Source organism: Tripterygium wilfordii, chromosome 9, assembly GCF_013401445.1.
Source record: "Tripterygium wilfordii isolate XIE 37 chromosome 9, ASM1340144v1, whole genome shotgun sequence".
Lineage (NCBI taxonomy): Eukaryota > Viridiplantae > Streptophyta > Magnoliopsida > Celastrales > Celastraceae > Tripterygium > Tripterygium wilfordii.
In genome coordinates this window covers 1,015,358-1,041,049 of record NC_052240.1, presented here as the reverse complement: position 1 = coordinate 1,041,049, position 25,692 = coordinate 1,015,358, and the positions used below count along the sequence as shown (strand labels likewise).

At 38.0% G+C, this 25,692-nt stretch overlaps 5 protein-coding genes and 1 pseudogene across 7 annotated transcripts; 3 read left to right on the top strand and 3 right to left on the bottom strand.

Moving 5' to 3' along the window:
- Positions 1 to 225: 225 nt before the first annotated feature.
- Positions 226 to 5,495, bottom strand: LOC120005762 (annotated as a pseudogene).
- Positions 5,496 to 6,363: 868 nt separating this feature from the next.
- LOC120005100 (rho GDP-dissociation inhibitor 1-like) lies at positions 6,364 to 10,061 on the bottom strand. 2 transcript variants are annotated; one of them, XM_038854565.1, is made up of 6 exons: positions 9,943 to 10,061; positions 8,346 to 9,800; positions 8,168 to 8,234; positions 7,482 to 7,700; positions 7,256 to 7,380; positions 6,364 to 6,645 (listed from the first exon to the last, which is right to left on the bottom strand). In XM_038854565.1, exons 2-6 carry the CDS (start codon positions 8,598 to 8,600, stop codon positions 6,568 to 6,570), a joined length of 744 nt encoding a protein of 247 aa, XP_038710493.1. In that variant the 5' UTR covers positions 8,601 to 9,800; positions 9,943 to 10,061; the 3' UTR covers positions 6,364 to 6,567. The 2 variants fall into 2 exon arrangements, with proteins under 2 accessions (XP_038710493.1, XP_038710494.1); XM_038854566.1 differs by having other exon boundaries at positions 8,346 to 8,657; positions 9,943 to 10,029.
- A 1,315-nt stretch (positions 10,062 to 11,376) lies between these two features.
- LOC120004933 lies at positions 11,377 to 15,096 on the top strand. The gene is made up of 6 exons (XM_038854294.1): positions 11,377 to 11,979; positions 12,769 to 12,880; positions 12,997 to 13,168; positions 13,255 to 13,442; positions 13,888 to 14,016; positions 14,727 to 15,096. The coding sequence occupies exons 1-5, from the start codon at positions 11,468 to 11,470 to the stop codon at positions 14,011 to 14,013; spliced, it is 1,110 nt and encodes a 369-aa protein (XP_038710222.1). The 5' UTR covers positions 11,377 to 11,467; the 3' UTR covers positions 14,014 to 14,016; positions 14,727 to 15,096.
- A 50-nt stretch (positions 15,097 to 15,146) lies between these two features.
- On the bottom strand, positions 15,147 to 16,059 carry LOC120005450 (probable aquaporin PIP-type 7a). The gene is made up of 2 exons (XM_038855076.1): positions 15,748 to 16,059; positions 15,147 to 15,260 (listed from the first exon to the last, which is right to left on the bottom strand). Exons 1-2 carry the CDS (start codon positions 16,057 to 16,059, stop codon positions 15,147 to 15,149), a joined length of 426 nt encoding a protein of 141 aa, XP_038711004.1.
- A 1,491-nt stretch (positions 16,060 to 17,550) lies between these two features.
- On the top strand, positions 17,551 to 21,522 carry LOC120004944 (ER membrane protein complex subunit 3-like). 2 transcript variants are annotated; one of them, XM_038854305.1, is made up of 9 exons: positions 17,551 to 17,818; positions 17,907 to 18,000; positions 18,080 to 18,188; positions 18,281 to 18,423; positions 18,518 to 18,566; positions 18,674 to 18,773; positions 18,942 to 19,003; positions 19,132 to 19,190; positions 21,043 to 21,522. In XM_038854305.1, the coding sequence occupies exons 1-9, from the start codon at positions 17,664 to 17,666 to the stop codon at positions 21,145 to 21,147; spliced, it is 876 nt and encodes a 291-aa protein (XP_038710233.1). In that variant the 5' UTR covers positions 17,551 to 17,663; the 3' UTR covers positions 21,148 to 21,522. The 2 variants fall into 2 exon arrangements, with proteins under 2 accessions (XP_038710233.1, XP_038710234.1); XM_038854306.1 differs by lacking the exon at positions 18,080 to 18,188 and having other exon boundaries at positions 17,664 to 17,818; positions 18,304 to 18,423.
- A 2,451-nt stretch (positions 21,523 to 23,973) lies between these two features.
- Positions 23,974 to 24,935, top strand: LOC120005077 (fibrous sheath CABYR-binding protein). The gene is made up of 2 exons (XM_038854522.1): positions 23,974 to 24,132; positions 24,264 to 24,935. The coding sequence occupies exons 1-2, from the start codon at positions 24,115 to 24,117 to the stop codon at positions 24,714 to 24,716; spliced, it is 471 nt and encodes a 156-aa protein (XP_038710450.1). The 5' UTR covers positions 23,974 to 24,114; the 3' UTR covers positions 24,717 to 24,935.
- The last annotated feature ends 757 nt before the right edge of the window (positions 24,936 to 25,692 follow it).

Genomic DNA, 25,692 nt, shown 5'->3' with positions numbered 1-25,692 from the left:
TTCGATTCCGTATTAAGTATTAACCAGGCAAACATAGAGAAAGTAGTAGGCAAAATATACACATAACAAGAACCTGAAATCATATCATATTCTCCACGAAACCAGTCCCACTCTGCGAGTGCCCACACAGATGGCAATGAGGCAATGGATCACCAATGTTTACCCTGAAAAAATTTAAACAAGAACACTAAAAACCTCCACAGACAAGAAGAATACCAAGTATTATTAGAACACACAGTTTGATCATCGTAGACATCATGTCTTCCAGTCAATTTGTTTCATATTATGCAGTTATCATTCATGGTGTAAGGTAAAAGTTGGTTTTAAGGTCATTCTAACATATAGGATACTCACTAAATCACAGAGAAAATGGAGAATGTCTATTCACTCAGAACCTCAAGGAAAAAAAAAATCGGAAGCCAGAATTCACATCACCCTAAGTTTCATCTACCTTCTGGAGAAAGTTTAGATATATCTTGCCTAGACCAAAAAGTGGGTACAGCAATGCAGTCCAGTAACAACTTAAGATAGGACTTGGCTTCGCTATGCTACCGATGCTGCTCATATATCTGCATAAGCCTCTGAGAGTGCGACCATTTGAGGAAGGGTTTAACATGCAAGTCCTGCATCTCATACCTGTGTGCATTAGATGGCAAACAAGTTAGTCTGAGATAGCATCGGGTTTCATTACAACTGTGCAAATCAGATAGGAATATATTTACCATAGTTCTTCTGACTTCCGCTGCACAAAAACCCTGTAGTAACCCTCATCATGTCTACCGTCATGGACAATATCGGCAATCAAATCGTACTTAGAATGCATTCCTTCATTCTCTCTGGGTGTTGGCAACGGAATATAGTCGTTCAATTCCAAATTCTTCACAGGGAAATTAACTGAAATAAAAACATCAATTAGCACAAGGATGGGCAAAATTAAAAAACCAGAGGAAAGTTCCATAAGATGGCATGTTATCAGTGTTCATCATGCACATCTTGAGCTTACCTAAAGTTGGGTTCTTCTCGACAAAGAAGTTGTTCTTTGTAAAATGATGCATATGAAATATCAAATATTGTGGCAATCTGGTGACACGGTATCTCATTCTTGCTACACAAGGACAAACAACTTTGGTCAGTCTCACCATCGAACTTCTTTAGTATATTGAACAATGGGACCTAGAACAAAACCACTTGCACAATTAGTCCAAAAGCAAACCGGGGGGAAACAGCTATAAAGAAATGAATATAACAAAATAAAGGTCTAAAGTTGAATGCTTAAGAGGAACTTTGAAGATGAAATTCCAGAAACCTGACAATGCTAAAGACTATGAATCAGTTCATTACAGGAAACAACCAGCACTAAGGTTACAAGAACGAAATCAGTAACCTTTCTGAAGCTGGGTTGTGTCTTGAGAGTGCCAAGGATTTGTTTTCTCTATTTGATAATGTTAGTTTATGTCATGTTAAAAGAACTGCAAACAAAGCAGCTGATACTCTTGCTAAGTGGGGACTCCACTGTTCGGGGACTCGAAATTGGGGGAATACGTGCCCCGATTTCCTTGTCCATGTAATTGCTGCTGACTGCAGCCTTTCTTCTGGTTATTAAAGTTATCTTTCTTCTCAAAAAAGAAAAAAAGAAAACGAAAAAAAAAGTTACAACACTGAAGTTAGACAAAAATATATACTAATGCTCCGTTTGTTAGAAGGAAAATCAAGTGTTTGGAAAATCCATAATTTTCCGGAGAGAAAATTGATAGTTTTTCAACATATGTTGAAAATATGTAAAGGGAAACTCCTTAGAACAAGCTTTGTAAGAGTTTTCCTAAAGCTTGTTTTTTCTTGAAACAAATGGAGGCTAAACTGATTCTCAAATTCATGATGCCTGATAGTTGTCCCAGCAATCAAAATGTGCAGAAAAATCAACACAAGGTTGCCCTCATATCCTAAGAAACAACATGATTTCATTTCCATACAGCCACCCCAGTCTCCCCACCTATTATTATAATAAATAAAAGAAGCTAGATCATTACATTAAACAATGTACAATACAAGTAAAATAAATAATTTAGATAAAACAGACACTGATGCAATTATAGAAGCCAACAATGCTCGATGCAAGAATGTACTCCTGTCAATCAGCATACATAGGGAAATTAATGCAAGGTTGCCTCATTTATAACACATAACTATCAGATTTTCAAACGAGAAACTTAAGACAATACTGTTTCTCAAGTAACTTTGAGCTATTTAGGCATTTAGCCCAAATGGCAAATATTAATCCCTAATGCTGAGCATTGCATTCTGTCCAAATACCCTAGCTGTGGTTCTACACCAAAAGCTGAGATGCCCAAATATGTCATTCTAGAAGATGAACTTTTTATTTGATTGGTACAAATAAGATAGGAATCATTTGAAATCCATTATCCCAATCAATGGAATGAACTAAAAGTGAAAACTTAAAGCCACACAATATTTTAAGAGTCCACGTATGTCAACCAGGAGGAAAAACTAAAACAAATCTGTTACTCAAGGCACAATCTAGAAAACATTAAACATAGTAATATATCACATAAATTAACTTCAGCTAGAAATAGAGCATGAAATAGGTACCTGGGGTATTATATTTTTCTCCATCACATCTTGAAAAAGAGGGGTGGTGGCAAATCGAGGCCAAGCATCAAGAATGGCTTCCTGGAAGTTTCTGTGACAACACCATCATGGGTAGTTCCAGCATCAATAGGTTTTAGCACACCATTCTGGTCATCACCATTTTCTTTCTTCTCAGTGATACCTCTGTTTCGAATCTCTACCACAACCTCCAACTCCCCCTGTAAGGCAAAACAAGTTTTGAATAACACAAAAAGGGAATAACTAACAGTGCCAATAAACTGAAACACTGGGATTGTTAAGAGAACCTGGAAGCATTGGTGGATGATGCTGGTATTCCTTCTCTAAGTTTTAAGATCTGCATGCAGGGTGGTCAGAAGCAAAGACATAAATTCAACTGGGTCAGACTGCACACCTATTCGGAACAGCTTCTTATTGATTTCATAACTGCCTGGAGAAATTCATGAGAGAGAATATATTTTCATTAAAAAAATCGTAATAACCAAGAACAATAATTCAAGTGCACTTAGCAGGATCAAACCTGTCCTTTAAAGTTTCAAGCATGCCAAATTTTCCGCATTAGTTCTCCAAACCGCTGAACAAGGGGAGATTTGCAGTGTTGATAGTTCTCTGGAATGATGAAAAAGTTCCTCATGGGAGTCACTCTCATCAATGATTGGATTCTGACATTCACAAAATCGGTGTTCTTTACGTTATTGAGGCCGCCCACCTGACATTTTGAAACATGAAGATAACCTTGAGGGTAGTCAGAACCATCACGTGCCCTGGACCACTGTCTGTTCCTGTCAAGCTGTTCAACTTGCTCATTAGTAAACCTGAAGCCGCAAATTAACATTTGTCAAAGAGCAGGTAACAAAAACCTTTACCTAATAAAAGTTAAATCCTTCCCAACAAAGCACAGCTGATTACTACTAAAACTCAAGGTTTCTTTTTTCAGCATAACTAATACTGATTATGAGGAATTGAGGAGCTTTAAATTCATCAAAGTAACTATTTCAAAAGAAAATTAAATTCACAAGACACTGTGAAAATAAAAATATCTTTGACAGCTGAAAGGAGAACACTCCTACTGGACAACTCTCCAACATTACCCCCTATATACATACATACAAATCGGTAGACAAAAGAATGAGAGATGGAAATTAAGAAAAGAAAAGATGTAAATAAAAGCAACAAAGACTGGTATAAGCTTACCTTGGGTTCAGTACTTGCCGAATGTCATCCAATGATGGATCGTTAATTTCATATCCATCAGGAAGACAGTAAACTCTTTCTGTTCGAAGATTGACGTAGACATGATGTCCAGCTTCAAGGCTATGTGTATATGCATGGGATTTCTGTCCTCTTCCTTGGTAATATTTCCCACAAACCAAGCATGCATAGACATTCAGATTTGACAAGGAGACGGAACAAAACTTCTCAAAATCAAAATCCAACACCTGCAAGACGTACAAGAATCTACATGTTTTAACTTTTAAGTACAAGCAGAATATTTCCACCCTATCTGCTATAGAGTAACTAAGTAGACTGACAATTTATTCTAATTAAGTTTTAGAATTGTACACTTTCATTTTTAAAAAATTATAAATATCATGGATATCCATATAAGTTTTGATAAATAAAAACCGACAGATACGATTGTCATGCATAAATTATGCAGTCAGAAGTTGAATGGAAATTGCTTACTTGTCAATTAACAGTATCGAGATATGGGCAATCCCGAATGACTTCAACCAAGAGGTTTCGCCTCCCTTGACCAAACCCTTGTCCAAGTCCGTCAACATTGTCACTCTCATCATCATTATCTTCTTCCATTTCAGTTCTATGACTATTTTGCTCCATCCTTCCTCCATTAACCTCCAGTCTACCACCATGAGTGGATTCCCTCCTTAAATCCTCCTTAGCTAACAGCAGAAGTGGGTTGTCGAATCCAAGTGCCAAAGGAGAGAGAGATGACAGCTCAACGATCTGCCTCTTTGAATCCCTTTCCTCCCCCATTGTGCTCTTTTCTCTACTTGTTTTCATCTTCTTCTCTCCTTTCCAACTTCACCATAAAAAAATACACAGTATTAATTGGGTTTTTCAATTCATGAGTAGAAAATAAAAAAATTATGGTGTATGGAACTATGGATTGAAACCAACTTACTAACGAAACAAAAATAACCTTACCAAAAAGCTTCGCACGGTAAGGATATAGGTTAGGAGCACTAACTTAATCATTAACTCAAACGGCTTTCCAAATCAGAGGTTTATCAGTCAGAGACTAACCAGAGAAATCCGACTGAGTAGACAAGAAAAAGGATTGAAGAGAGAAACGCTGGTGATGTCAATCAGGATTTTAGGTTTAATAATAAAGAAAATTAGATATCCTGCCTCTACCTCCACGATAGTGTATAACTAAGTTAAATTAGTCTTGATTTAATTTCCAAACAAGTAATTCATACGTACAGCAATCAATTGAACTAAATTTCTCTAGTAAAATTCAATTCGAAACATAGGCCCTAAAAAGGACACTGTCGCCAAGAAACCACAGTAAAATTGTTTTCAGAGAGCTCGAACTGTAGCCACAACAACCATCACAAATTTTCTTTTATTTTCCTCATAATTCTTGCCGACCAAACAGAACAATAATCCTAGTTCCAATGCTTTGCAACATCAAGGTAAAGGCAGACCACACATAACAATGGTGGGGAGAAAAAGACTAACATGGCCGAACAACTAACCTGAGACCAATACTGATTCCGGCAGCAAAGAGAAAATCAGGCTTTATCTCTCTTGCCGCCGCGACTCCGAACACGAACTTCTAGCAACTCGTGGATCGGGAGGGATTGGAAATTTGGAATGGCGGAAACTAATTTGAGAGTTCTCGAAACTCTTTGAACTGTCTGATATTAGTAGGAGGTTACAGACCACTAATATGCATTTTTTAATTTTTATAATTTACAAAAATATCTTTGGGCCTTCAGATTACTGGGCATTTAATCATCTAATACGAACTTGGGCCTTCAAATTACTCGGCCATAGTATCAACATAGGCCCAATTAATCCCTCCATCAGGGATGGATCATACTAGTAGCCATTGGCCCATGGATTCAGGGGAAGACCCATCTTGAAAACCTAATTATAATTCTGTAATAGCCGTGGAATGATCAAGAAATCATCAGAGGATGATTAACTAAACGATCAGGTATAGTTGATATAATTGGCTTGGTGTCTAGAACTTCATAACAATAACAGTCAAAAACACTTGATTAAATGTTGGTTTATTCAAATTAATAAACATAGTTTTTATTCAATATTGAAAAATGTCACCCATCGTTATTATAAAGATCTAATTGACATGTTATAAGCTCATGAGTGTTTACTCGACTTAAAAGAACGCGTTTTAAAACCATGAGTCCTGGAAGGTCATATGATGGGTTGGGCTTGAACTCTTGAGAAAACGAACATTATCTTACAATGATAGTCAAGTTTGGACAAGAGAGTCCATTAGTGTTTCCTAACGTTCACAAAATAGATATTAATCCTCTAGGCTCATTTTGACAACAACTGAACCAGAATAACAGATTTCTCACTCTTAAATTCATGTGATTTACATAGGCATCTTTGAATATCATTACTTGTGAAGGTTTCAATAAAAAAAAATTTACTCAAAACAATCAATATTGATTCACTAAGAGAGGCAGGGAGAGTGCTGAATCAGGCAATCCTCAAATTTTTTTTATTAATAGATGCCTAGCAAATGAATGTTTACATGCATTCTCATTTAATCTTCTCTTCACTGTTTAGAGATTCCAGATCAATCTCAGACATGAAAGTAAAATGAAAATGAAAAAAAAAAAAAAAAACAGGGAATGTTTAACATCCAAAGCAGATTCAACTTGGCAAATGATCGACTAGGGACAAAGAACAGTGGCTCTTGAAGGTGGAAAAATCTGAGTTTTAAGTTGACTGCCACTCTTTCCGGATATCAAAGGTGTATTTGATCTCCAAGTAGCATTTGTTGTCGTCATCGATGAACTGGAAACAAAAGAGAAGGACAATGAGTACAAAAGAGATCAATATGAGTACAGAGTGGGTACAAGCACGAGTCTTTTATCTTCAGCCTGCCCGAGGTTTACACTTACTCAGTTGTCCAAAAGACATGTTGGCTGATTCCTGGGTTAAAAAAATTCGTCTTTTGTCATGGTTTAAACCTTTTCTACCAAACTTTATGAGTATCCCACGGTTCTGAATTTATGATGTAAAATTTATGACACACACATGGGATCTGACAACTAAATCATTCATCAGAAAAACAAAAAAGAAAAAAAAAATCATGCCTGTAAGACAGTAAGAGGGTACTATTAACTTAGCCTCAGTTCTTCAACTGACTATTCCAGAGCAAAGGCTTAAAAAAATTGAATGAATTCAGTATCAAGATTCCAAAATCACCAACCAGTGCTGTTTCCTTTTCCAAAACATGCACATAATAGGCATGTGTTCACAATCATCAATGGCTTTTACATCAAAATGATAGCGTAGAATGGGATAACGGTTAACCGATTCGACTATAGTTCACTTGAGTATTTTTTAAAGCAGAGCATGGAATGAGTCTTAAAAGCTTTACGTTAAAAGTTGTGCGACTTACCTTGGTTGTAGCTGCATATTGGCCTCTAGCAAAAATGCCTGATGGAGTTGTTTCTTCAGGCATCTCATGAGTATAAGGTTCTGCCTGAGGGCTAAAAGTTCCAAGCATCTCTTTTGCGCTATCAACTGGTAGAAAAATGACCAAATATAAGTGAAAACATCCTATAAACATTAAAAAGGTATGAGTCTTTTCACATTATACCAAGAAAAAGAGTTGAGAGTAATACCCTTAAAGCCAGTTTTCCACACTGTGTTAGTATATCTGAGGCCAGACACAATGTTATTGTTAACCTGGAAAGTGAACTCCAGACTGTATTTGCTTCCTTCTTTTAAGGTGAACCATAAGCCTTTTGGATCTCCAGTTGGAGGGACTGAAAGGACAATATCAGGTCTACCAGCGGATTTGATCGCCAGGCTCAGGATCTTAACTTCTGGCTCCAGATTTTCTACACAATGTCGAACAAAGAAAATTTCACTTGAATCCTGTGAAAAATTAACAAATAGCAAACTGGAGGCAATGAAAAAGAGAGGTATAATTCTCATGTTCTCAAACATAAAGACCAGTCATCAACCAGCCAATGAATAACTTGAGAATATGGAAAATTTGTGCAAAAACCCTTCACCAGAGGTTGAAAAGCAGAGCATAGCCTTGGAAGATTATTCCAAGAGCATACAAGAAATATTTAATTTGGAAGCAGACTAGTCCTGCAACTGTTGTTTGAGCAGCCATGGGCGAGTTATTTCTGCTATAATGGGAAATCAAGCTAGCAAATGAATTAAAGTATCATTTTTCTTTAAGATGCAACACAGAGAGATGGACATGAAAACGGAAAGTTTAAAATTTGAGTTCATCATAGATCAATCATGAGAGAAACAAGAACTTCTATGGCAGAAATTGTAAACAGATAATCACCTCCAACAGATTCAAGATCCACACCAGCAAGCAGCTGCTCTTTCCACCTTCTCAAGCTCTCATCATCCTAAATTCTCAAGACAGCACCATAATGCATTAAAGAAATGTAGATTACACAAAATCCCAATTCAAATATGAACTTTTTTTCTCAAAAAAATTAACAGAAAGAAGAACCTACCTTATCCTTCTCAGAGAGTTCTTTAAGCGTGACCTGAGGACCCAACTCAATCTTCCTTTCTTCATCTTCCTCTTCATCCTCGGTTGCACCAATGGAGCTCTCACTCATTTGTCTACTAATGCCACCACTTGGAGGTTCATCTTCATTATTCATGGGTGTTTTCGCTGCTGCTGTTTTGGTCTCCGAGACATTTTCATTGTTCTCATCCAGACCCATGTTTTTGGAACTCAAATCCACACCAGCCGTCAAGGACATCAACAACAGCCCATCAAACAGTGACAGGAAAAAGGACCAAAAACGGTTTAGAAACTCCTGTCACCAAAAAAGAAAGCACAGAACGTCTGGAAAGCAAAAAAACAACAAAGGCAAAGGCAAAACCCGGAAACAACAAAAATGGGAGACACCCAGTAAGAGGTAATAATAGTAAAGAATGAAAAGTAGGATAATTTGGGGTCAAAAGGAGAAAAAAAATGAAAGAAAATCAAGAAACCCCACAAGAGTATACCCCTTTGAGACAAAGAAAAGATACCAAGAAAAAGACGCGAGAGAGGAAAAGGAGGCAGAGGTGGGTTTGTTACTTTGTTTAGGAGAGTTTCAAAGCAGAGAAGGAAACGGTCATGTGGTGATCCGATATTCTGATTTCAACAATGGAAAATAAGCAAAAGAAGAGATTTTTATATGGAGAGAGAGAGAGAGAGGTGGCGAGATCGTGATGGCCACTTCGGCATTTGCTTCCACGAAGACCAAGATTTGAGGAAGGGCATTTTCAACAGAGGTTTCATTTCCTCACACACACATACATTAGAGTGTGAGAGAGAGAACGGATTAACTTTGACCCCTTCTTCAGGAAATTCGAAATTTTCCCTGAATATAAGAAAATAATGAAGGGAAGATAACAATTTTCCATATCTTAAATCGATTGAATATTATGAGATTCATGATCTTTTGACCTTACGTGGGGTTGTTTCATTCAGCACTGTGTGCATCCATGATAAGTAGTAACCGGTAGTCATAATTGAGAGAATAAGTTAATAATGACATATATAGTATATACATACATGCAAAGGAATAATTATGCTTAATTAATTATTACTCATGAGCAACTGATGTTCAGAGATGTGGATCATGCACTAAAAAGTCTAAAATTCATCATAGTTTATATAAGCAAGGTGGAAAGGAAATAAGCTTTTTTATAGAGAGAATAATCATGATTCATGAGACTGTCCTATTGCATAGTCAATTACATTATAATAAAGAATGCCGCCAAATCACTTTGAGGTAAGCTAAACGACTAATCTATAACCACTCATTCAATTTCCTTAAAACTCACTCTTTGGCTGAAACACCGCTCTGTAGATTCTTGGACATATCAGCAAGATGAGAAGGAAAAACCAGTGATTACTTTCTCTGTAATCTTGATGTAATCATGAATCCATTTCTTATTCTGTCAGAAATCTGTACCCCTCATACAACCAATTATATTATCTGCTTTGGGTCAATCAGTATACTACAAATCTATCCTCAATAAAAAGGGGAAAGAAAGACTATACCAAGAAACCATTTTTTTGGGTCTCAAAACATGATTGAGAAAGCTTACCTCTCTGCGATTATCCGAGACGAGACAAAAGAACCTGCCGTGGTGCCATGGCTTTCGCTTCTCCCTTAACTGAAGACCGAGCTCATCGCTATTAAACCTGGGCCTTATGGGTTATGTGGAATCCTGGGCCTTTGATTGCCACGGCCTCCGAGGGGAAATCCGGACTGCCGTGTGCCGATGATTGGATGTGGATGATTTGTGGCGCTATGCGCATTGGGAGGAGATGTGTGTTTGCATATATAATTTGCATGTTTATATATATATGCATATTGGGTTGTGATTGTGACATGAGCATAATCCTTTTGTTCCTGCCTATTCTTGTATTACTCTTGAGCTGATTGTTGACTAGTTCTACTCTTTGTCATATCGTATGTGGTTTCCCTCTCTCGGTATTCACATCATGGATATCCGAGTCCTAATCGGGTACTATACCCCTACTGGGCTATTTAGCTCAATCTCTATTTTCTTCTTTCCCTTTCAGGTGAGTACGTAGATGGTGGCCAGCTTCTCGAGGCGTGAGCAGTGTCCCCATGGATACAGTTGTGGTTTATGGGTAGCATAGGGTTTTATTATTAAAGACTTCCGCTTTGTTAAATTTTAAAGACTTATTAATTATCTCTTAATGGATTTCTAAATGCATTTTATTCATTTTTTTGGATTATATTAAATGATTTTGGAGGATTTACATGGATAGTTTATGGTTTGGACAAATTGGTAATTCCGCAGACCCCCCTCCGGGACGGGTCGTTACAGTTTGTGTTGCATTGTAATGGGCATCACAACTTGGCCCAAGAGGCCGAGGATTCAAATCCAGTATCTCACTTATATCACCCCACAAGGCCCAGGCCCCCCATCCCAAGCTAAACCTAATAAAATTCCAATTGTAGGTTTTTTGAAATAATTTTAATTTGAATAAAAATTCTATTTTACTTGCCTTATCTCTGCTACAGCGTTCTTCAGTTGTTGACCAACCCTACTGATTCTTATCAAACGGTCCAAAGTCAAGAAACAAAGAAATTCTGTCCTTTTACGAAAATGGTCATTTCTCTCTTGTCTTCTAATATTCTTCCAAGAAAAAGCCATAAAGAAATCATGGGCTATTTTGTCATTTCAATTCTGTCTCTACAGACAAGACAGGCACATTTTCAGATTTCATTTCCTTTATCTTCTTGTGATTTGTATCGTCCATCATCTCATTCCCCCATGCTAATTTACTAAACTACCCCTTACTCCTTCGAAGGCAATTCAAACAAGCAGGAAGGGTATCATCGTCATTCAGGGATTCCAGAATGAAATCACGTCCCTACCCCTAAAATTCCTACGCCAACAGAGCAAACGAGGGCATTAATGTCTCTTCAGCCGTACCTAGAAAATATTTTTAAAATAAGGGGTATTTTAGTCATTTAAGGTTTATAAAGAGACAGAGCTAGATAGAGACAGAGACGAAAGGGGGAGGCAGAGAGAGAGAGCAGTGGTGAGAGAGAGAGAGACGAGAGAGCCGTTTTTTCAGTTAAGTATAGTTTATATGAGAAGAGAGGAGCCTCTAATGGTGTCGGACCAGGAGATAGCGAAAGGGGTTGAGACGGTGCTTCGACAGTCAGACCCGAATGTGGTGACGTCCGTAGACGGTGTAGTTCAGCAGCTGGAAGCGAAGCTAGGGTTAGACCTCTCCGACAAGACGGGCTTGATTAGGGACCAGATCAACCTACTCCTCCGAGCACACCCAACGACACCACAGCAACGACCACCACCACCACCACCACAACCCCAACAGCTACCTCAGAAGGGCCATTTTGCCCTCCAACACCCCCAGCAATTCCTTCAACTCCCTCAACATTCACAACAGTTCCCTTCCCATTTTGTCCTTCACCCCCAAACTCAGCACCTTGGCTTTCCTCAGGACCTCAACTTCCGCCAGCATCCCGTGCCTTCCCCGCCCCAACCCCAACTGCAACCACAACCGCCGGTCAGAAAAGCTGAGGCCTTTCCTCAAAATGTGGCTGCTACTTCTCTTGCCACCGAAGTACCTAAAGAAAGGTTTGTGCTTTCTTTTTGACATTTTCTTCTTGTAACGATACTTGAAATCTCGGTGTTAGGGTTTTCTCTTTTTTCGTTTTAAAGTTAATGGTTGGGGTCGAAATTGAGTGTTTCGTCTCTTAAATTGGTGTTTCTGTTGAGATTGCAAAATTAGGGTTCTTAATCAACTTAGGGTTTTGAAGTTCCGTTTTTTTCATGACTAAACCATGGTACCTTTTGGATTGAACTGTTCTCGAAGATGATGCAAAGCTGAAAGAGTGGTCTTGGGTGGTTCAGTTTCTGTTTCTGCTTTCTTTATCTGACCTGTGGTTTATTCTTGCCCAGAAATTATCCACTAAACTTTGCAGTGACAAGCCCATGTTCAAAATGTCATCTTGGGTTGAAGAAGTTCTGCATTAGCAAAAATATTTTCCTTTTTGGGTGTGAGATGTTTTGCTTCTTTTCAGTTTCGCATACTCCATCATATCAAACTAACATTTATGTGCATTTTAGAAAATGGACACGTTCTGTAATTACCAAATTTAGCTGCATGTTCTACATATGAATTATACTGGATGATGTATCATGTGGATGTGAATTTATGTGCTCTGTTATTTACCTTCAAATTCTTTTTAGGTGGCCTACAGCTGATTATTGTGTGTCTATTATACATATAGTGAGATGTACAGTTTATATCCATGCCACTTTAACAGAATCAAATGCCAATGAACTACTATGCGACTTTGGTTGAGTTTGATGGGTGGCCTGATCTTTCTGTGTGTGTGTGTGTCTCTGAAAAATTCATTGCAGTGCTCAACTTGGAGCCAAAAGAAGGGGTGGTCCAGGGGGTCTAAACAAAGTATGTGGTGTTTCACCTGAACTTCAGGTTGTTGTTGGCCAGCCAGCCCTGCCAAGGACAGAGGTTGTGTTCTGAAATCTTTCATTTTCTTCTTTTCATTAAGTTGATTATTTGTTTTAATTGTCTACAGTAATTGTTATTCGTAGATTTTCTAAAATATTCCGGTTTACTTGATTCAGATAGTGAAACAGCTATGGGCATATATAAGAAAACACAATCTCCAAGATCCAAGCAACAAGAGAAAGATAATTTGTGATGATGCTCTGCGTTTGGTGTTCGAGACAGACTGTACTGACATGTTCAAGATGAACAAACTGCTGGCAAAACATATCATCACACTTGAACCTTCAAGTAAGTGATGCAGTAATTTTTGAAGCTCTTTTTTGTCCTATTGCGGTTTTGATTTTTAAGTTTAATATTCTTGCTAATATCTGTAGAGCTGTCTGGCCAAGCTAAACGATCAAAGGTAGATGTTGAGTCGGCAGCTGAAAGTACAGAACCTTCTGCATCTCCTGTTATTATATCTGAAGCACTTGCCAAGTTTTTGGGCTCTGGAGGAAGGGAGATGCTACAGCCAGAGGTATCAAGACTTGTTTGGGAGTACATAAAGGTTAACCATTTGGAGGTGGGTACTGGAAGGCTAGGTTTTTGGTATAATTCTTGTGTAAAATTTGAGTTTGACATATTAGTTTTTTTCCTGTGACAATTCAGCATTGGTCTCAGAGGTTTATTCTGCTGGATTCGAGTAATCGAGTTGCTTCCCTTTTACCTAGGGATCATGAGTTGGTCTGATAAAAAGAAAAAAGAAGAAAAGTGTCAGTATTTGGTTGTTTCCCTCTGGCATGGCTCATGTTCTGACCTGCCTCCTCTTAAGTGCTTAAAGTTTTCTCATTTCCTTTGTTTTTCTCTTTGAAATGCTTGCTGTTGCAAGTTCCAATTAGGAACTTTCATTTCCTTTTCTTTCTGTTCACTGTTCTAACCTTGGCTTTAGACCATCAGTGCTTTGAAGTTTCGATTCTAGCAAGAGAACTGGAAACCTATTTTTTATGATTTTGCATATATCCTTTCAGGACCCATTGAACTCGATGGTGATACTCTGTGATGAAAAACTTCGGGAGCTTCTTGGATGTGAAAGCATTTCTGCTGTGGGGATTAATGAAATGTTGGCACGCCATCACTTGTTCAAGCGATCATAACTGGTAAGGGTAAACTCGGCAAAGGCACACTTTGAAGTTGATTAACTTCGCAGTTTAATGGCACTTATTGTGTAATCTTCGATTGGGAGTTTTTTTTGAAGACACGCAACATGTCTAGTAAGCAGATTAGAATGTCAAACTTTGATGCTTCACGATTGTTTTCTTCTACACACACACAGTAATATCTACAAGTGTTCTTACTGTATACTTAATCAACTTGATTACCCAATTTATACCTTCATCCGTTATGTGAAGTTCATTATTCACCCATTAAAGTATTTGCCCAACTGCATTTAGATTACCAATCTCTGCTTCAGCCATTTTCCATTTCTGCTAATTATTTTCTGTTTATTTTTTTAATGTCTTTTTTTGACGAATTCTCATAAATCCCAAGTGAAGTGGCTAGGTTTTTTTCCCCCGCTGGTAAATTTGTTATTCTGAAAGTCTATGGCCCCTCAATGTACGTGGGAGACTCATGCTTTCGTTGCCTTTTGATTTGCTTGCTGAAACTTCCTTACTTCCCTACTTTTTAAGACTGTCTTTGTTACCCATTTAGTTTATCTTTTATTATCCTTCCTTACCTTACCATACAATAATTATCTTCTGTTGTCGGGAAATATTTTGAGGCAAATCAGCAAATGCCAGCATTTTCTTTTACTTGTAGATCTGTACAGAGTACTTGGTTGACTATTTTTTTGCCCTATATTCTGCAGGTACTTGGGGCCCTCGCCATGGGGTCAATGCCGATGGTAAAAAGATACTGAAGAACCCTCTGTCTATCTTTTGCTTTTTGGTTCTTTGTGAATTGACTTTGTTGGATGGCATGCTGATTGACAATGCTTGGTTATTATAATCAGAATGAATATGTACACCAGGGTCTGTGGCAAGGATTATATTGTAGTTAGCCATTACCCTGGATTTAGGTTTTCTCTAACTTTTATTGTGACTTAGCGGTCCAATGTCTAACCTGATAGTGGGCTCAGGCTGGAAGAAACTCAATGGAAATGTAAAATTCATCTTATGTAGGAATAGTATGCAACTTTGTCCATGCCTTTGCTGCTGGTTTAACTGTGAGTTGCCTTACTTCGCTTTTGTCTGCTTGGTATTATTTTCTCGAGGATTACATTGTTTACTCAAGCTTGGGTTTCATGCACTGGATGATATGTATGAAACGCAATTGAAGTCGTGAAGAAATTTACAGAGCTAGAAGGAAGGATTTGTGAAAGCTGCCTTCTTTCTCCCTTAAGCTGTTGAAGGTGATCATAACATTCATCAAATGTGATATTATTTGGGTTTAGTGCATATAGGTCATTAAAAGATACCCTCATTTGCAATTAGGTCACCCAAACAAAAAAATTTCAAATTGGATCACTCAATGTTTCAATTTTAAGCAATTAAGTCATGATGGTCCAATTTCGGTGACATGTTTGATTACTACCTACGTGGACCCAAATGACATGAAATTTTTGATGACGTGTATTTTTTTATAAAAAAATGTAAAAAAAATTTCTCACAGAAGGAGCAAAATCATCAGCCAAAGAATCCACCTCTGAATTCCCAGATTCTTAGTCGAATGAGTGAGTCCTCCGCTTTGTTTCGATGAGCACTCGACTTCTGCTTATAGGAGCATGAATCCCCTAGCTAGCAATAGTAGAAGTTATTTCCTGAAACAGCTCCCACGTCTCCTCCTCCGTATGCCACTTCTTAATTGTAAAAAAAAAGTCATTTGTGAACCTGTCCTAAAATTTCAGCAATGCAGTATACGAGAGCGAAGATCATGCCACCAAAAGCCCAAGCGATCCCTTGAATCCCAACCATCGAGCACTTGGTGTTCGACTTAACCATTCCCATCACCGTCAACACAGTGATGTACAAAAACAGAAAATTGGCCACGAACTCTGCAATCCCAGCCTGGTAAAACGACCACGAGGTCAGTTTGCCCCGCTCGAACAGAGGAGTCGACGGCAGCTCCCTGTAGTCCTTGCCTTCATCTTGGATCTGAGCTGTGGTCCCTATCAAGTGCCTCTCCAAGTACTTGCCCTCCATAGCTAAAATCAGAGTCTCCTATTCTTTCATCGTCCGATCTTAGATCAAATGAAGGAGCTCCACACAAAGAGAGAAGAGGCGGTGGAAGAATTGCAGGTTGAGTTTGATTTTGGTGTTTCACGTAGGAGATAATGGGTGGGGGTGGGGGTGGGGAGGGTATATCTGATTCTTTGATTTTTTTTTTTTGTTTATTCAAAAAAAATTTTCAAAATAAGTTGTCATTATCCACGTAACCAAAAATTCCATGTCATTTCGATCCACATGGGTAGTAATCGGACATGTCAGCAATTTCCGGCGATCAATTGACCGGAATTGGACAATCATGACCTAATTGCTTAAAATTGGAACATTGAGTTACCCAATTTGAAATTTTTTTCTTTGGGTGACCTAATTGCAAACGGAGGTATCTTTTAGTGACCTATATGCACTAAACCCGATATTATTTTCTGGAAAGTAAGTGCAGGCGAGAATCCCATAACACATTTGAACTCACCACTCTGAGGGGTTCAATGTGAAGGAGGGGGGCTCCATGAAAATCACCACATTCCATGATCATATCAGATTATGTTCATGAAATCTGTATGCTCAAATCTGAGAAATATGAGAAAGATTTGCAGTGTAAAGGTTAGAAATATGAGAAAAAATTGCCAACACAACTACATGCATCAGAAATTATATAAGATAATTCGTGGGTGATTGCAGTGTAAAGCTTGAGAACTGTATCCAAAGCTCGACGATCTTCTTCTCCTCATCCTGAGCTCTCTGCATGCAATGGCAGTCTGGCACCAGCAAAGAGACTCTGTTTTGATGAGAAGAAGTTTAGAGTCAGTGATTGGTTCAGAAATGGTGATTTAGATTCGCCAAAATTAACACGAGCTGTTTTGCTAGGACTGTTGTGAAGATTATTAGAAGGATCATATGAAAATCTTGATAGAGATATGAGTTTCGAGGATTTTGAGATTGTATGTTTCGTGTACGAGGCAGAAGGGAAAGAGATAGAAGCCATTGGAATGCTTGAGAGACCTGCAACTCAAGAAGAACTACACTAACAGAAAGCATAATTATGTATACAGAAGAAATAAACACAGGAAAGAAAACCAAATGCAAGAAAGATGGAGAGCTAACTTTTTTTTTACCGCGAACCATGTCACCGGACTCGCAACTTGACCTAAACTCGGACTTAATAAGTTTGGTCAATGCCGAACGCAAAACCGAAGAATGAAAGCTAACCTCAACATCCATGCTCCAATCACCTCCCATCACAAGCTAAGAATCTTTAAAAGTAGCAAAAACCATTCTGCATGTTTACTTACCAAGTATAATCAGATTCAATTGCTGTAGATAGTCTATTATTATTTCCTTGTATAATTTTTTTATTTTATTTTTGATGAATATTCAATTTTCAGGATATTTGTATCATTAGTTTATTTAATTATTTTTCCTTTCATTAAATTACACTAATATCCTCGATCTTTCAATAGAATGACCCTTCACTCCAAGTCGTCTTCGTCGAGTCAAAAACGACAAAACCGCAAGAGGAGAGAACAGGTGCCGCGAAAAGAAACGAAGCAAAACAATCTCGTTTGTGAGCATCCGATTTAGCTATGGCGGAAGACCTGGTGCTGGACACCGCGATCAGAGATTGGGTCTTGATACCGCTCTCGGTGGTGATGGTCCTAATCGGAATCCTCCGGTACTTTGTTTCCAAACTTATGCGCTCGTCGTCTCAAGTTCCAGATGCTAAGATCGTCAAAGAAGGGCAAGTCAATTAATGAAATCCCTAATCTCAAAGGCATATAACTAGTTTTACCCACACGATTTTGATTTCATGCATTTTGGAGTTTCAGGCAAGTGATTGTTAGGGCTCGGAACTTGCGTGCCAATGCCAATTTCATACCTTCCAAGTCCTTTCGTGCTCGAAAGCTCTACTACGGCAACGAGGTTAGCTACTTTTAAGATTGAAACTTTGAATTGCTTGTAATTAGTGCTACTGAAACTGAATTGATGAAATTCATCGTAGCATCTTACTGTTGGGGCTACTCGAGCTTTAAGAATGGGTAGGTTTAGTGATAGTTCGGAGATTATGCAGCAATCGTTACCTGCCTGCGTACTGTTTGAAATGCTGACCAGTAAGAAACTATCCATGATTGAAAAGGAATGTAGTTACCTGTTTAGTTTGTGTTCCAAGTTTTATTCTTGTTGCTAAGATGATTAAGTTGAGTATTTGATGTTGCACGTTCGCAGGAGAATGGGCTGTTACATGTTCCAAAGGGCCAGGGTCAAAATCCTCAGGCACAAATGTTCTCTGATCCAAACATGGCTATGGATATGATGAAGAAAAACCTTTCCATGATCATACCCCAGGTACATAGAAATGAATCTTTTGCCAATGTTCTTTACGTAATTGATCAAATGTGATGAATTAGGGTTTTGTTTGAATATTTCTCCTTCTGGCCAGACTCTTACTTTTGCATGGGTCAACTTTTTCTTCTCTGGCTTCGTTGCAGGTTATTTTCTTACCCTCTTCTTCATCTTTGTTAATTTTTTTTTTCTGAGGATTTGATTTTCTTTGCCATTGTATGATATGGATGATATTTTGTTAAACTTGTTTCAGCAAAGATACCCTTTCCACTGACTCAGAGATTCAGATCAATGTTACAGAATGGGATTGACTTGAGCACCGTTGATGTTAGCTATGTCAGTAGCCGCTCATGGTAGTTACTCTGTCTTTCTAAACATAATGCATTTTCCTATAGGGGCACTGGGGCAGGGATTTGATTCCACAAGGACCACAACCACTGAGCAATCAAAATAATATTCTGGACACCAACTTGGTTATTATATATAATTATTTACAAGTTGCTTTCTTCTTCAAATTTCAGGTACTTCCTGAATTTGTTTGGACTGAGGGGTTTATTTAGTCTCATCCTGGGTGAAGAAAATGGTCAGTATTTTCCTTGATCTTCATCATTCCAACTTTATCATCAATCTGTTTCAATTCTTGCAAACTGGAATTAGCTCTGCACGTGCTTATCCTTGTCATATTTTTTCATATGATTGTTCTTAAAATAGCAACGGATGATACCCAACGCATGATGCAAATGAGTGGCTTTGGCTTTGATCCGACAAAGGTACAAACTTTACTTTACGAACTTCACTTTTTTCTTACCTATTCATTTTTGCTTTTGTAGGTTTGCTCTTGAGATGTCAACTATAAGTGCTCTTTTTTGGCTATTTTATGAGTTTTTTTTCCTCCTCAAATGATTTTTTCGTGGTTATGATTTGTCTGAATAAATTTGTTATCAATGTAGTTAGACTGCAACTTATGCGTTCAATTACTACTTACTAGATGCATTTGACGTTTATGAGTTTTATAATTTTGTGTACATTGTAGTGAAATTGCTTAAGTTTTCACGAATCTTTTGGCAAATATATTTCCTTAATATGGAAACCTACCGATCAGGATTCTATATCTCATATTTCAAGTATGTCTCTGTTATGTGCCGGTGTATTTCTTTAGTTGTTGCTGTTAACTTGTTTGAATGGACTGATATACATGCTGGTCCGGGCCTTCCGTCTTTGGAATTTCAGAGGTGATGTCGTAAAGTTGTTTTACTCCTGTTTTTATTTTTCCCCCTCATGTACCTAGGATTGACCTGCATCTTTTATCTAGTGAGCCAAGAAGCCCTGGCCATAAGTCAATTCATGAATTGTTAATGATGGGACTAGGAATTGGTTTACAAACTAGCCTGCTCTAGAAGTTTTTCTGTAAATGGTTTGATGGATGACTTGGGAACGAGCTATTTTTTCCTAATAATATGGACGGCGTGAAACAAAGGAAATAACAAGGTATGTTACTCCTTGCATTCCTTAATTTTCTGATTGGGTGACGCTTGGAGTTTCTATCACCCTGATAATTTTGGTGATTTAGGGTAAGTATGATTAGGGATTCAGTTAAAACTTGTTGGAAAGACTTGAGATTTGTAAAATGATAATGGTGTTAACATTTTGGTTAGAACATCTTGGAATGTGAGGAATTGAGGACTTTTGTTGTTGTTGTGAATGGTTGAAGAGTCACATTGTTACTATAGCATTGTAAAGAAGAAGAAGAAGACGGGGAACAATAACTGGTGTGCAAGGGGGTTTATAGTGGTGGGTGCCAGTAAAGAGAGGTGTTGCAACCTTACATTTGCAGTGCAAAGAGGTGCCTTTCCTGTAAAGTTATGACACAGTTGTAATAAAGTACCTTTACCACTGCCCCAAGGTTTGTCGTTTGATAGAACAGAAGAAATACCTGGATATTCATTGCCACATAAAGAACTAGTGAACAAAGTACTAGAAAATTCTCATATAAATTTCTAGTCACTTAAGATATATACAATCCTTCTACACCTTCCCCTTTCTCTGACACTTGTGTACATGAATAGTTCCTTCTTCTCACTTACACTCTTCCCCTCAGCTTTACATGATTCGAGAGGGCCTGGTTCCTTAGTGCCTGAAGGTGGCTATTGTTGAGAAGCAGGTAGCCAAAAGTGCTAATGAGTAAACCTCTGAATAGAATGGCTTCCTTTATACATGTTTTTTGCATGATTGGGATTCGACATGGACCTGTAAGAACTTGTCTACAATGAGATTCATCTTATTCTTTCCATGCTTCCATTCAATCTTCAATTAGTGTGGATTATGTGGAATGTTATGGAGGATAGGAATTGATGTTAATACTGCATTGTGTGGTTGAAAGTTTTTCTCACACATTGCTGGAAATGGGTGTTATTTGTGTCTAACTTAAATTGAAATGTATGGAACATTGGGAGGTGGGTGGTATTTTCCTTTTGGGTTTGAGTGTGGAAAATATTAAGAAAGAATGTTGAATGATGTGACCACTTGGTCGTTCCTTAATATAGGGATGGGTCATTTGTGACTGCAGTACTATATGCAACAACATAATTGTCTCCTAATCCTGTGGCTTCTTATCTATGTCAGAACTTGGGTGCTGAGAAAGAAAGTCTTGACATAGTCCAACATGACTGGGCTCTCCCGAAATTTGAGCAGCGTGCTGAAGCTACCCTCAAGAAACTCATCATCTGAGCATTAGCCATTTGCATCAACTAATTGAGGCTTACACAGAATGTGGTTAGTAACTCTTGTTTCCCTCCACTCATGGTGAAATTCGACTGCTGTCTGTGAAGTTGACAAGGCTTCAACAATCCGAGTAGCTGGGGATGGTTTTCTTCTTAAAGTTAATTATAGTACTCAGCAGAAAATTTTCCACAGTGATGGCCATACCAACCGTTTCTTTTCTGCGTTTTGATCTACATGGATCTCTCTTTATGTAGAAGTATTCTGCTTAGTTTGCTGTCGGATTATTTTTCTTGTATGATATATGGAAACAATTTATATTCCATTATCATGTGATGTTGGACACTTAAATGATGGGGGCCTAGACATTTTTGCAGTTTTGAACTAGTGATGGTGTTTTAGAGGGCCTCTAAGACATCACCAAGAGTTTCAGAATGGCCCAGGTAGGTTACCAAATTGACTACAAAGGAGGCATTGCCGCCCATGAAAGGGAAACATCATCTACCTTTACTTGTGGCGTCCATAAGGTAGGTCCATGTCCACCGTCTAACCTTCCATAATCAACCTTTCCTTTCTTCTTTCTCCTTTTTCCTTTTTCCACTTTGCAGGGTTATGTATCGATCAGTATCTTTAGTATAAGCTAATAATTCTGATCCCTTTTTTCTTCACAACACTCTTGCCTATACAGATTAGAATCCAACTGGAGTAACTGACGCATGATATAAAGAGTCAGATATTTTATAGGCATTGACATATTGTAATTCCAAGGGAGTTGGTTGGGTCCTAAGTTGCTTAGATTAACTAATGTCAAATACAATAAATCCCAAGTTCAAGTCTCATGTTTAGCAAAGTTCTTTGGAGTCATCCGATGCATTGGAAACTGTGTTGTATAGTATTTCGTATTTTTTAAGCATCTAATAATTTTCTTTTGTTTTCTGGTAAATGAGGAATCACCGACAGCTCAACATGTCCTTTGGACAGTTGAGTGAGCGTAAACCTCGGATCAATATAACGACTTGCACTGCATTGACGATATATAAGACTGAATTGAATCTCATGTGGGTGAAAATGAGACTCCTAATACCTACTTGAAAGTGAGTCTAAAACTCACGAGACCAGAAAATTCAAAGAAAAATACTCTTTAACTTGTCTAAATTTCCAACCTTAGCAACCAAAGCCCAAATATGACCAAATGAGCTCCATCTTGTAATTACCAACATATTGCATGATAATTTGTGTGTGTGAAAACCAACAAATAGTGTCCTTCTGGATCCACCAATGGCTGTTTTGCCGAAAATATGTAACTTCATAGGATTCGGATGATATTTTTACATCTGCAGTAGACAACTGAAAATCTTGACGAAAGCATGACTAGAATGTTGAAAATTTGAAACCTGGACGATGTCGTTTAGTGAGGATATGATCTGGATGTGATGACTGCGATCAAAGCGTGGCAAATCAGACGACACGCAAGTGGGTCCCACGTCACGAGGTGTCCTACCTGGAAAGCATCAATATGGTGTGGGCCCCGCATAAAAGGTTCCTCTTTAGACAAGGGGCGGTCCGACAAAAGGCAATCGCATGGTGATGGGGCTAAATCAAGGAAGGAAAAGCCGGCCACGACACCAAATTTTTAATTTCGTGTGGACCCCTGATAAGTATCTTCAACGGCTTTGATCATAGTTTGGTGGTGTAGGTCCCATTAACGCACCGCCCTATACCCCAAATTGAAGGCTTTTGTTTGGCCTCACATCCAAATGTCCAATACCAAATTCAATCAAACGGCTTGGATCAGAAATAAAAAAGTGAAAAAATATTAAAAAACCTTAAAAATGGCAAACAAATTGACCACTATAGTAAAAGTGGCCCTTATTGTGTCCCAAGTCGCTTTTGCAAAAAAATTAGGCAACATAATAAGTATTTATACTAAGTGGGCATAGCAATAAACAGATTTGAGGCTCCGTAATTAAATAAATTATATAATCTACAATTTGAATCCAATGATTTAAGAAATGTGTCACATCACATTTTTATTTTTCTATTTACAAACTTTCTTGATTTTTTCTCCATCATTAAATGCGAATTGTATACTATAAGAAATTGCGGAGCTTCAAATTCATAGTAAATGTTTTTGGTCTTAATTTATTTAAATATTTAAAATTTTGTATGTTATTTTATATTATTATAAGTAAAGGAAAGTGACTATAGGCCAGGTAAAAAGTTACATAAAACTAGTATTAATCAAATACAATAATCTGATCAAGAACATACATGATATAGTCCAGCACGAAAACACACTCAAAAGAAAAAGATATGATGTTGATACCATCGGCATGAAAAAAAAAAAAAAAAAAAGGTCTCCACTAATATACACACACATACACGGCCAATTCACAATTCTAAGTATTCAATAATTCTGTCCAGCGTAATATCACACATCGGATTGATATAACTCAATCGAACGATATGTATGTAAAGACATTGTATTTGTCACACAAGGATACGTTTTTTAGGCTTAATAACCAATAATTACAACCTATGAAAAACAAATTTGTGATGACCGATCACCTATGAAGGAAAATATCCTTGATACATTCATTCATCATTGTTTTAAAGTGTAACTATAGCTAAAATAATATTATACAGTACTCAAAAAAATAATAAATTGTGTATAGTTCTAAGTAATTAAATAGAAGAAAAAACATCTACAACTGGACAGGCAGAGAGAGGCTTTCATGTTGTCAGTGTGACATGAGGTGCCCATTTGCCAAGATTCTCTTTATATATATATATATATATACATATACAAATAAAATAAATAGCTAGATATGTTAATTTAATTAGTTGAGGTGTCTAATAATCCCCCTATAAATACCTCTCTCACATTCATCATCTCCTCACTTCACACTCCGATCCCTTTTCATCTCTCAAATTCCTCTTGCTCAGCCACTCCTCCTGCTCTCTCTATATTCCCAAATGGCCACTGCTGTTGAGGTAATATTACTCAAACTAATCAAGTTTCTCTTTCAAATCCCATTTAATTGTGTGTAAATTGGTTGTCTGGTTTTGTCAATTAGATCTTAAATTTTCAAACTTATGAAAACTGGGTTCATGTATATTGGCAGGTTAAGTCAGTTCCAGCAACTTTGCCAGCAGAGACAGAAGAAGTGAGCAAGACTGAAGAGATCAAGCATACAATCACCCAAGAAGAGCCAGAGGTTGCTGCACCACCAGCTGCTGATGCGCCAGCAGATGAAGTAAAACCAGCCGCTGATGCTCCAGCTGTAGAGGAACCCACTGCTGCGGCTGCCTCTGAAGCTGAGGATCCAGCTGATGAAGTTGAAGCCAAAGTTGTGGTAGAAGAAGCTGAAAAGGTTGAGGCAACAGAGGAGACTAAAGATGAGAATCCAGAGAAGGAGGAGGAGAAGGCAGAAGACGTGGCAGCTGTGGTGGCACCAGCCGCAGTAGCGGAGGAGGCTCCAGCGGCAACGGAGGATAAACCAGTTGAGGAGGAAGAGAAGAAGCCAGTGGCAAAGGAACCAAGCACAGAAGTTGCTGTTGAGAAGAGTGATGAATAGAGGGGTTCTTGTTTTGCATGTCAAAGTTGGCAACATCTTATCATTACATTTTTGTCCATTTAATTTGGTGTTTTTATTTATTTAATTTAAGGGTTTGAATATTTGGACTGTTATTATAATAAAATAATATATTAGAAAGTACTCGAATCCACTTATATCCACGTCAGCATGCTTGCAAAGTTGGCTAGTATATGAAAATATTGAGTTTGATATTGGTGATGATTTATGTATTCTCCCTAGCGTTTAAATTTATTAATATATTTATCTTTTTTTATTTACTTTTGTTGCCATTATAATTTATTATTCTTGGGCTCCATTGGAAAGTCCGATAGCATAAATGGGCTAGGCTTACTCAGTCACCTGCTTAGGGGAAGAGGCCATGACCCAAAAGGCTTGAAGTGAGACCGATAATGGGCTTTTCTAAAGGTCATGGGCTGGGCTCGCTGAGCTACACTCAGTTGTATGATTGGACCATGAATCCGCGGCAGTGTCACCACAAAACACAAAAGGCTACCGAAAAGGCGAAAACCAAAGACATCAAGATTCCAGACAACCCAGGAAGCTCAGGTTATTGTTGATCCAATTCAGCATCAGAGAATTGTAGCAGTTTGAAGAATCAATCACAAATGAACAAGCCACTTGGCGAATTAGATTCTCTCTCTGGATTTAGCATAAAAAAAAATCTAACCTCAAGGTCAAGAGTTCGATTCTAAACGGACATCATTATTTCTAAGTAGTTTGCACTAAACCTCAATCCCACTAACTTGTAGGACGAATTAGCACATGCCTAATCCTGCCTGAATTTGGACTTAGTAGATTGTCTAAATGGCACGCATGCTAAGTTGTTATCGATCAGGGAAAAAAAAGAAGGAAAAAAACACAACCGAGGAAGCCCAAAAAGGCCTCACTCAGACCGGGAATCCCTGTGGTTGGAAACAACAAAAATAAGGAGTGAAGTCGCAGAAAATTTCCATTA

Bases quoted from the DNA above. Each gene is read 5' to 3' on its own strand.
- LOC120005450 (XM_038855076.1), bottom strand. From the start codon at position 16,059: ATGGAGGGCAAGTACTTGGAGAGGCACTTGATAGGGACCACAGCTCAG. The intron at 15,261-15,747 runs GTTCACAAATGA...CACCTTCAACAG, and splicing joins TTGCTGAAATTTTAGGACAG to CTTAAGGGAGAAAGAAGGCA.
- LOC120004944 (XM_038854305.1), top strand. From the start codon at position 17,664: ATGGCGGAAGACCTGGTGCTGGACACCGCGATCAGAGATTGGGTCTTG. The intron at 18,189-18,280 runs GTAAGAAACTAT...GATTAAGTTGAG, and splicing joins ACTGTTTGAAATGCTGACCA to TATTTGATGTTGCACGTTCG. The intron at 18,424-18,517 runs GTACATAGAAAT...CCTTCTGGCCAG, and splicing joins TTTCCATGATCATACCCCAG to ACTCTTACTTTTGCATGGGT.
- LOC120004933 (XM_038854294.1), top strand. From the start codon at position 11,468: ATGAGAAGAGAGGAGCCTCTAATGGTGTCGGACCAGGAGATAGCGAAA. The intron at 13,169-13,254 runs GTAAGTGATGCA...TAATATCTGTAG, and splicing joins CATCACACTTGAACCTTCAA to AGCTGTCTGGCCAAGCTAAA. The intron at 13,443-13,887 runs GTGGGTACTGGA...ATATCCTTTCAG, and splicing joins TAAAGGTTAACCATTTGGAG to GACCCATTGAACTCGATGGT.
- LOC120005100 (XM_038854565.1), bottom strand. From the start codon at position 8,600: ATGTCCTTGACGGCTGGTGTGGATTTGAGTTCCAAAAACATGGGTCTG. The intron at 8,235-8,345 runs GTAGGTTCTTCT...TTGAGAATTTAG, and splicing joins AACTCTCTGAGAAGGATAAG to GATGATGAGAGCTTGAGAAG. The intron at 7,381-7,481 runs GTATTACTCTCA...TTTTTCTACCAG, and splicing joins GTGGAAAACTGGCTTTAAGG to TTGATAGCGCAAAAGAGATG.